Genomic DNA, 9,167 nt, shown 5'->3' on the forward strand with positions numbered 1-9,167 from the left:
AGGCAGTTCACAGGAGGTGAAAGAGTTGGGGTCCGGGCTGCGGCTGTTGCTTCCAGCCGAGAAGGGGCAGAGATGGAGGTTCGACGCTATTCCCGTCCCAGGCTGCACCGCTAGCCTGGCCTCCGTCGGCCACGTCCGCAGCCCCCGCCCGCGGCCCGCAAGGGGAGGGGCGGGGAGGGCGGCCCGACCGCGGGCGCCAGGGGCCCAGGAAAATCGGGTCTGTACGCGGAGCGAGGGACTGGTGGTGGAGACGCAGTCTAAGAAAACTTGGGACCGCATCGACGTGGGGGTGCACAGCCGGGAATCTGAGTGCGGGCCCCGCGTGGCCGGCTCCCCTGCCCCCGCCCTCGCCAAGGACCCAGCCAGTGAACCCTCACCATCCGAGTCCTCCCGCTCGGCGCGCTCCCCGTAGTCCACCCAACTGAGACCCTCGAGGTTGTCATAGTCGCCGCGCCGCGGCCCGTCCACCGGCACCACGGTGAAGTGAGGCATCTCGCGCGCTCTCGGCCCTGCCGCGTCTGCCGCCTGCTCGGCTGTCCCCGCCGCCCCAGGCCCGCGCGCCCCGCCCGTTCGCATTCCTCCCTGCTGTGCTCACTTCCTCCGCCCGCCCCCCCGGGCCGCCCCTCGGGGGCGGGGAGCAGGAGGGGCTCAGCGGGCTCCTCCCTAAGGGGGGGCCCAGACGGAGTGAAGCCCCCCCCCCGAGGCAGGAGTACTACTACCTCTATGCCTTGGGGAGGGCCAATTCCTGTGTGACCTTGGATAGTGAGCTGCCCTCTCTGAGCCTCAGTTGCAGTACTTGTAAAATGGGAAAATGGCACTTCCACCTCTTGGGGCTTCTCCGTGAGATGGGGCGCGCTGGCTCTACGCTCTGTGCCTAGTGAGCGCTGAGTGACAATTCTGTTATTTAAGGACGGGAAAGGTAGGCAGGACCGCAGAGGTCATTTCAGTCCTGCCCAGGGCCTCCCGCTATTCCTGGGTATCCCTCCCCATTTTCATCATCTCTGTCTCCTACCTTTTCTCCGCGTCTCTGGAAGCTGAACCCCCGGAAAGTTCCTGTCCCATCCCCCGTACCCTCCAGTGCGGGGGATTCCTGCCCTTTCACTAGAGGCTGCTTCCTCCTCGGTAGGAAGGACACCCGTCCCTCTTGCCCAGCCCCATTTGCCTCTTTGGACACTGCATTGGATTCTTTAGCTAAGTTCTTTCATCTTAATGTTATCTTTTACTGTCTCACCTCCTGAGGGTTCCTTTACCCAAGCAATTTATTTTTTTGCCTTTAACTTTTCTTTCACTTTCTACTCCACTGCTTCAGGTAACTTATCCAGTTGGCTTTACTTTAACATCTTTATCTTTCAAGGTTATCCTTTCAGCTGTTTCTCTATCAGAAAACCCCAGAGCCCGCCTCTGTCTCCATTTTTCTCCCTTTTATGACTCAGAGGGCTTTAGAATATCAGAACTAGTGGTATCTTCCCAACCTGCCTCACACTCTGAGCCTCCAGCTCTGAAGTGGATTCAGGGAACAGAGTCGCTGGGCCCTGCAGGAGGACCTCAGAACTGACCACCATTCTGCCCACTACCCTACAGTCATCCCAGACAGGGCCTGCTGACTTGACCTGTCCTTAACGCCACCTTCAGTTGCCCACAGCAGCAGCCTTCCCAGTGGACTCCCTGCTCATGGTAGAGCCATCTCTTCTGAAGAGAAAGCTCAGGCTCTTCTCTTGGCCCACAAGGCCCAGTCCCAACTGGCCCCTCCAACCTCTCTAGCTGTATCTCTCCCCATCCTCCTCCCCAGCCTCAGCCTCTCTGGCCCCTTTCACTTTCCCAAACTTTAAGGAGTTTCTGTTCACTCTGACAGAGTGCTGTTCTACCATCTGCCCTCACCACTCCTCTGTATGGAGGAGGTCTCAGCTTCGAGTACCACCTCCCCCACAGAAGGCTTCTCTGATACACACCCCACCTCCCCACCACCCCACCTCCCTCTCCCCTGGATTGGGTTCCCCTGGGGCACTTTCAGAGGACCCACTTCAGGGAGAAATGTGTTGGTGGGGATTTTTAATGTTTTTCATGCCCACTAGACTGTGGATTTTGCATGGGTAGAACCGTTTCAGTCTCATCACCTTGGTAGTCTCAGTCCCTAGCCCCAACACGTTTTTTGAATAAAGAATGAACATGTGCCCCCTGTTTGGTCTTCCCTGATGCTCTGCAAAGGTCCCTCATAGTTCCCACCCAGCCCCTACATGTGGCCTGTCTCCTCAGGGGTGGTATCAGGTGCTGTGTGAGGAAGATAGGTGACTATGGCCCAACTGACAAGCTGAGGCTCTGAGGGACTCTGGCTGGGGTACAGCTTCCCGATGCTATTGACTGATCAAGTAGCCTGCACCATCAGGCAAAAATAACTTAACAGGCAAAAGGAAACAGACATTTAAGAAACACAGACATTTCCAAAGAAAACATCTATCAGGAAAATGATTAGAACGCATGGGTCAAAAATTCAAATTCGTTTAACAAACATATTAGAAAAGACAAGGTAGAATATTAGCAATATGAAACAAGAAAATACAAAAAAGAACAAGCAGAAATATAAGGTAGAGACAAATATAATTATTCTAGTGATCTATTGCTACATAACAAATTATCCCAAAACAACAATCAACAAAAACATTTATTTGCTCACAAATCTGCATGTCAACAAAAGCTCCACACAGCTTCAGTTAAAGTCAGAGGATTCTCTTTCAAGATGACTCATTGAACATGACTAGCAAGTTGTTACTACTGGCTGTAGGTTAAGAGCTCAGTAGGGCTGTGGACCAGGGCATTGAGTCCTCTGCATGTGAACCTCTCGCTGGGCTGCTTGGCTTCCTCATAGTATAGTGGCTACAGTCCATGAGTAAGTATCCTAAGAAGCAGGGAGTAGAAGCTGGCAGTTTCTCTAGAACTAGGCCTGCAAACAAGTGCAGCATCACTTCTGCCATATTTTGCTGGTAAATCAGTTACAGAGCCCAGATTCAAGGGGTGGGGAGATATAGAGCCCATCTCTGGAGGAAGAAGTATCAAAGAAATACAGGACCATGTATTAAAATTACCACAATAATATCTGAAACAAAGAACACAATAGGTGATATAATAGCAGAAAGTTATAACAGAATGAGTTGATAAATTGGAAAGGCCAAATTGAGAAATTCTCCCAAAATTCCTTATGATAATATGATTCCCCAAATTATGGAGGATAGAAATAGAAGTTCTAATGTCTGCACAATAGGAATCCCAGAAAAAGAATAAAATAAAGATGGAGAAAAAGTATAACATGAATGAATCATGACAACATTAAGCTAACTATAAGAAGCCAGATACAAAGGTCACATATTATATGATTCCATTGTAAGAAATATCCAGAATAGGTAAATCCATACAGACAGAAAACAGACTGGTGTTTAGGGGGGACAAGGAAATGGGGAGTAACTGCTTAATGGGTATAGGGTTTCTTTTAGGGTGGCTGAAATATTTTGGAACTAGATAGAGGGGTGGTTGTACAACATGGTGAGTGATAAACATAAATTAATTCTAATGCAATCCAATTTATCAGTCTTCTCCTGTGTCATTAATGCTTTTATGTCCAGTGTCCCTATGCTGAGGTTACAAATATATTTTCCTACACTAGCTTCTAAGAGTTTTATACTTTTGTCTTTTGCATTTGGATCAAAAACATTTTCAAATTAATTTTATTTTCTATGTTGTATTCAGCATGGTGTGAGCTAGGGGTCAATATTTTTTTTTTCCAAATGGATATGCAGTTGTCGCAGTTTGTCCTTATGGGTTCATCCTTGTTCTACTCCACCCCACATTCAGCTCTCCTTCTTAACTCTGGCCCAGCTTACCTGTACAGATTTAAGACCCAACACCAGATGCACAGGTGACAGCCTTTTCCATTGTCTCCGACATGTGCATAAAGTCTAATCCCTGTAAATCTCTTATTTTATATCTTCACTGTGGATCTATTTATCTGATCAGACTGATAAGATACTCTTAAAGTGGGAAAACTTACTCTACTAGATACCAAGACTTTTTTTTAAAGTTGCTGTAATTAAGATATTGCAGTATTGGTACTAGAATAAACAAATAGCTCAAATAAATGGAACAGAATTCAGACAGACTCACACATATATGGACACAATTTATAACATAGGTGGCACTGCAATCTCTCTCCCAATTTCAGGTTCCCATGGAAGTAACTTAGATCTGTCTCTGGCCCACCCTTGTGGTTTGGGAGAGGAAAGTGGCTAAAGATGGAGGGTCTGTAGAAAGCTGAGCAAATGGCACTAGTTTCCTTTTTTTTTTTTTTTCAAGATTTGATTTCCCCTCTCCTCCTCTAAAAAATCAGTTTAACAAAAAGTCAGAGGATCTTATCTGAAAAATCTAAAATCTTTACAAACTTTCTCTCTTGATATTTCCAAACAAGTTAGTTCATCCTATAAAAGGTATCACCTTCTTAAAAAAAATTTAACATTTCAGAGAGAGATTGGTATCCAGCATCACACTCCATGATGGGATCAGATCTGAATGTGATTCGTTTGTGCTTTTCTGTGGGCTCAGGCTTCTGGCATAAGAATATGGTAAGATGCCTCTGCCCTTCCTGAGACAGACAAAGCTGGACGCCAATAGGAACCACCCATCTTGAGCAGCTGGGGCTAGAACACAAGACCCCTTACCAACCAAGAGTCTACCAGACCCAAACCCCTCTCCCTGTGAAGAAGGAAGAACACTCACACCTGGTTCCTACCCAAAATGTTTATTCTCAGCACGTGCTTGTGCCTGGATGACTAGGAGGGGAACTTCGGGAGACTCAGCCACAGTGACCTTTGTGGGGACTGGCCAGGTCACGAGGGCCACAGGACGAAGACTGAGAAGGTGGCAGCAGCTACCAGGCCTAGGATGAAGTGTGGGGAGGCTTTGGAGGGCCTTTGGAGGGCTTGATTGGCCGGCCACTTGTTCATCTCTGGGTGTGAGACCAGGTGTTCACTCTGAGGCTGAGTCAGGAGGTGGGAGTGGCAGGACCTGCCCATCTGCCTGTTTGGAAATTCATCCTCCCGAGGGCTCTGGCCACTGCTTTCCTCTCTCACCTGGGGGTGGAAGTCAGCATTTGGTGGCTTCCACAGCACCCGTACCCCTCACCTGCTCAAACCTCTGATCCATCTTTTGCCCAGCCCAGCATACCTGTTCCACTTGTCTGAAGACCCGCAGCAGATTTCCACGAAGGACACCCTGAAGCTCTTCTTCCCTCCAGCCTCGTCTCAGCAACTCCTCTATCAGTACCGGGTATGTGGATACGTCCTCCAGCCCCTGAGGGAACCTGTGTGGCTGTCAGCTGGCTAGCTGTGGAACCTCTGCCCCAGTCTTGGTCTAGGTTCCACTGTAGCATCAGCCCCAATCACATATGGGAAATGTTCTTCAGGCTACTGAATGCAGCTTTGGAAGCTCCTTGCAGACTGGAACTCTGCAGCAACTACCCGCTGAGCAGATGCTCTGCCCACAGCAGATCTACTGGGCTGGGAGTGGAACATGTGCTGGGCGGACAAGCTCTCATGGAAGAGGGTGGGGTACTTAACAACTGTTATGACCTGGAGTGGGAATGGGTGCACGGGGCCACAGGAGGGACAGGGAGAGTCTGGGAAACAGGCCCTGGAAGTGGGGAGATGTCAGGTGGGTTGAAAGACCAGACCTTGTGGTGGAGGCGGGAAGAATGGGAGGATCATGGGATGGGGAACTGAGACTAAAGGATTCCCCACTACACCCTGGCCCAAGACAAACCCCAGGGAAACACTCACCGGCCAGATCCATCATAATTTCCACTAATCCCGATGAACTCAGATCCAATGACTGCCCTGATGTGGTCGAAGTGATCTAGGGGGTGAGGGTTAGTGGTGGGCAGCACAAGGCTGGAGTTAGACCCTGGGACCAGCCCTGCTCTGGGGAAGCTCAGCCTGGCCAATTTCCTTGCCCACAGCACTCCAGGACATAGCAGCCAACTCCACGGAACTCCTGGCCTGTTGTGAGTTCTGAAGTGACCAAGGCTAGACACTGGACCTAGAGTGAACCTCCGAGACACCCACTCCTTTGGCCCTTTTCCTGCCCAGAAGCCACGCTTCCTCTGGGTTTCCTTAAAAGCCTGGCCAGCGCTCTGCCTGTCCTAGTCCAGAGATGTGGGAGCAAAAGTGAGACTCAGAGGCACAGGCTGTTACTGCCCCCAAATGCATCAGCACTGATTGTGGCCCCAGATCCAGGTAGCAGTGAAGAGCTGTATCTCTCCCCTGGGCTGTTGGAAGGCTTGCCCGGAGCCCAGCAGGTGTGCTAAATGGCTTGAGCTGTCCTGAGGGCCCCAGCAGCCACAGGCCAAGCTAGAACTGCCCAAGGGGTCGAAGTGGGGCTCACCTGCCACAGTGGACACGTCAGCAAACAGGTTACACTGCAGCACCCCCATGGACAGCGACACCATCACAATGCCACCGTTATTCTTCTACAAGGATAAATTAATGGACACTCAGCTTGGCCTTACTGGCCTGATGGCCTGCCACCTATGCCCTGGGGGCCCTTGTAGGACAAGTGCTTAGTCTTGGCTTCAGGGATTGGGAAAGGCTTCATCTCTGTGGGTCCTTGGGTGGAAATTTTGGCCTTGAGTTTCAGGGATGGGGGAGGGTTAACCAGCCTTGGGTCCAGGGATAAGTGAGGCCTGGGTGGGTAGCTTTGTTCAGAGTCAAGGAACTTTGGATGAAGCATGCCCAGCCCTGGGTTTGAGGACTAGGGTGGCTGCTCACCAGGAGTTGCAGGATGTCATCGGGAACATTCAGCATATTGTCACATACAGCTCTGGCAGCTGAGTGGGAGAAGATCACAGGAGCCCTTGACACCTTCAGGGCTTGCCGCATCAAGGTGTCCGACCCATAGGACAAGTCCACCATCATGCCCAGGCGGTTCATTTCCCCTATTACCTTCTGCAGGGACAGTTTTTTTTTTTTTGAGGGGGCAGGGATCAGGAGGGACGCAGGAATGTGTGCATATCTGTAGGGAATGGGTGGGGTAGGGTATGGAACAGGAGTCCTTACCTCACCAAAGCTTGTCAATCCACTGATGTTGGTGTAGAAGTGGTGTTTAAACTTGGTGGAACTCTCTGCCCTGCAGGACAGCCGGAGGATGGCAATCTAGCAGGCTACACCTTAGCCAACAAAGCCTGGATATCCAGGCTCTTTGTCCATCCATCCCACCTCCAGAACAGGGGGAGGATCCAGACCAGCTGCTTTCTGGAAGTGTGTGGGACCCACTGGGAGTCCAAGCTTCCTTCTGTGGACCTCTCTCTCCTCACCAATTTGGCAGTTTACCCACCATGCTGTCAACCATTCCACCCTGGGCAGGCACTCTGCTCACCAGGGCGTGCTGCAGGTGAAGGTGAGTGTCAGGTAGCGTACTCCCAGCAGATAGAAACTGCGTAGCACAGAGAGGCTGCTGTCTATTGAGTGACCACCCTCCACGCCAATAAGGCACGCCAGCTTTTGAGTACTGTTCAGACCTAACAAGAGGGTGGAGAATTGAGTGGTCAGACCTCAGGGCCAGAACCATTGGAGTGAGTCCCTGACTACCCTCCCGTTCCTCAGCTCACCTGTGGCTGAGGTCACAAGCTCCAGTTCAGAGTAGGAGGCACACATGCGATGAATGAGGTCAATCTGCTCCAGAGTGAGGCGCACAGCATCCTCGTCCTGGCATGGGGTGTAGGCTGACCAGAACTAGGGGTTGGCCCAAGGTTCCAGAATGAGATCAGGGTGGTCTCCAGTGCCCTTGGCCTGCCACTCCTCCTCGCCCACCAAGGTATTCATTTGGGTCAGTGGCCTCGACTGAGGCACTACGTGACCCAAGGTACTTTGATGACTATTCAGCTTGCTGCCAGAGGCCCAACTAGAATCGTGACACATCATTGCCTGCTGTTGGTCCATGTGCTGTGTGAGTGCCCAAGGCCAATCCACCATATCCTTTGTGCTTCCAGCAGCCTCCACACTCACCAGGGATTTTCTGATCACTTTCTGTGTGTCTCCACGGAACCTGGGCACCCATGCAGCTGGCCTGTCTTGATCTCCAACACTCCCCATCCCCTAGCAGCCACAGGATGGCACATTGCCTCCTATCATAGTCACCCATGGCTCATGCACCCAGGTTCCTGTGCCCCCCACCACCTTCCTCAGGGGCCATTATGTGTCCCTGCAGTACCTGTGCACCCACGAGGCCATCCCTAAGCCTGTCCAGGTTGGTCTGGCCAAGACTGAAATTGCGTAGGTTGACATTTTGCAGCTTGTTTTGGAGAACCTCCTTTAGAAGCATGGGCAGGTGATTGTGGCTGAGGGTATCAAGACAAAGTTAGAGAGGGGATATGGCCTGCAGGTCAGGCAGGACATGTCAGCATGCCTGGGCATCGTGTCCTTTCCCAGCCCACCTCCCCACCTCATACAGATGATAGTCCTGAGGCACAGTTTTTAAGTGGGGGGTTCCACCAGCAACAGGGAAATGGCAGGAAAGGAAGAGAGAGGATTGGTGGTGAGGGGCCCTTCTCACTAGCCATTCACACTCAGGACCTCCTTCCATGCCCAGGGGCAAATTCAGCCCCACCAGCTGGCACACTGCACCTACGCACCCATCCACCAGCCGGAAGACCCGCATCAGGGCCAGAGTGCGCTCCCGCAGACTCGGGGCTCTGGGGGTGCCTGGAGCTGTCGGGGCGCTGGAGGTGACCGGCCTGGTGGAGGCGCTAGGGGTTTCCAACATGGTCGGGGTGCTGGGGGCACCCGGCGTGGTCTGGACTTGGGTTACCGGCCGCAGCAGCAGACACAGCAGGAGCAGCAGACACAGGAGAGGCCGCCGGCTGATCGCGTAGGGACCATCAAGGCCTATGGTCCGCATGCTGCGCGGGGCTAGGGAGGCGGGCAGAGGCCGGTCTCCGGGGCCTGAGAGAAGCAGGCCAGGGATAGAGGGCGACGATGGGGTCCCGACCGTCGATGTAGGTGCCCCAGCAGTGAGGCCTCGTGAGGAGAGGGCTGGAGTCAGGACGCTCCACAGACGCACGGGGATCCGCAATGCCGCCGCACAGCACGGCCGCCAGGGGACGGTAGGCCCGTCCCGCACCAACTAGGAGG

General features: G+C 52.3%; 2 protein-coding genes and 1 long non-coding RNA gene across 5 annotated transcripts in view; 1 reads left to right on the plus strand and 2 right to left on the minus strand.

Moving 5' to 3' along the window:
• SLC12A4 (solute carrier family 12 member 4) overlaps positions 1 to 561 on the minus strand; it is a 21,973-nt gene extending 21,412 nt beyond the window's left edge. For all 3 annotated transcript variants that reach the window (XM_072967569.1, XM_072967570.1, XM_072967568.1), the window contains exon 1: positions 378 to 561. In XM_072967569.1, coding sequence (XP_072823670.1) covers positions 378 to 443 — 66 coding nt within the window. In that variant the 5' untranslated portion in view covers positions 444 to 561. The remainder of the gene's footprint in view (positions 1 to 377) is intronic.
• LOC140698166 (uncharacterized) overlaps positions 1 to 5,304 on the plus strand; it is a 9,365-nt gene extending 4,061 nt beyond the window's left edge. Inside the window, exon 4 of the long non-coding RNA XR_012075726.1 lies at positions 5,199 to 5,304. This is a non-coding gene — a long non-coding RNA (uncharacterized lncRNA). The remainder of the gene's footprint in view (positions 1 to 5,198) is intronic.
• Positions 4,768 to 9,167, minus strand: DPEP3 (dipeptidase 3). Its single transcript, XM_006203774.4, has 10 exons — positions 8,669 to 9,167; positions 8,248 to 8,374; positions 7,646 to 7,769; positions 7,414 to 7,555; positions 7,095 to 7,164; positions 6,807 to 6,983; positions 6,424 to 6,508; positions 5,820 to 5,895; positions 5,209 to 5,344; positions 4,768 to 5,114 (listed from the first exon to the last, which is right to left on the minus strand). The coding sequence occupies exons 1-10, from the start codon at positions 8,932 to 8,934 to the stop codon at positions 4,872 to 4,874; spliced, it is 1,446 nt and encodes a 481-aa protein (XP_006203836.1). The 5' UTR covers positions 8,935 to 9,167; the 3' UTR covers positions 4,768 to 4,871.

Source organism: Vicugna pacos, chromosome 9 (genome assembly GCF_048564905.1).
Source record: "Vicugna pacos chromosome 9, VicPac4, whole genome shotgun sequence".
Lineage (NCBI taxonomy): Eukaryota > Metazoa > Chordata > Mammalia > Artiodactyla > Camelidae > Vicugna > Vicugna pacos.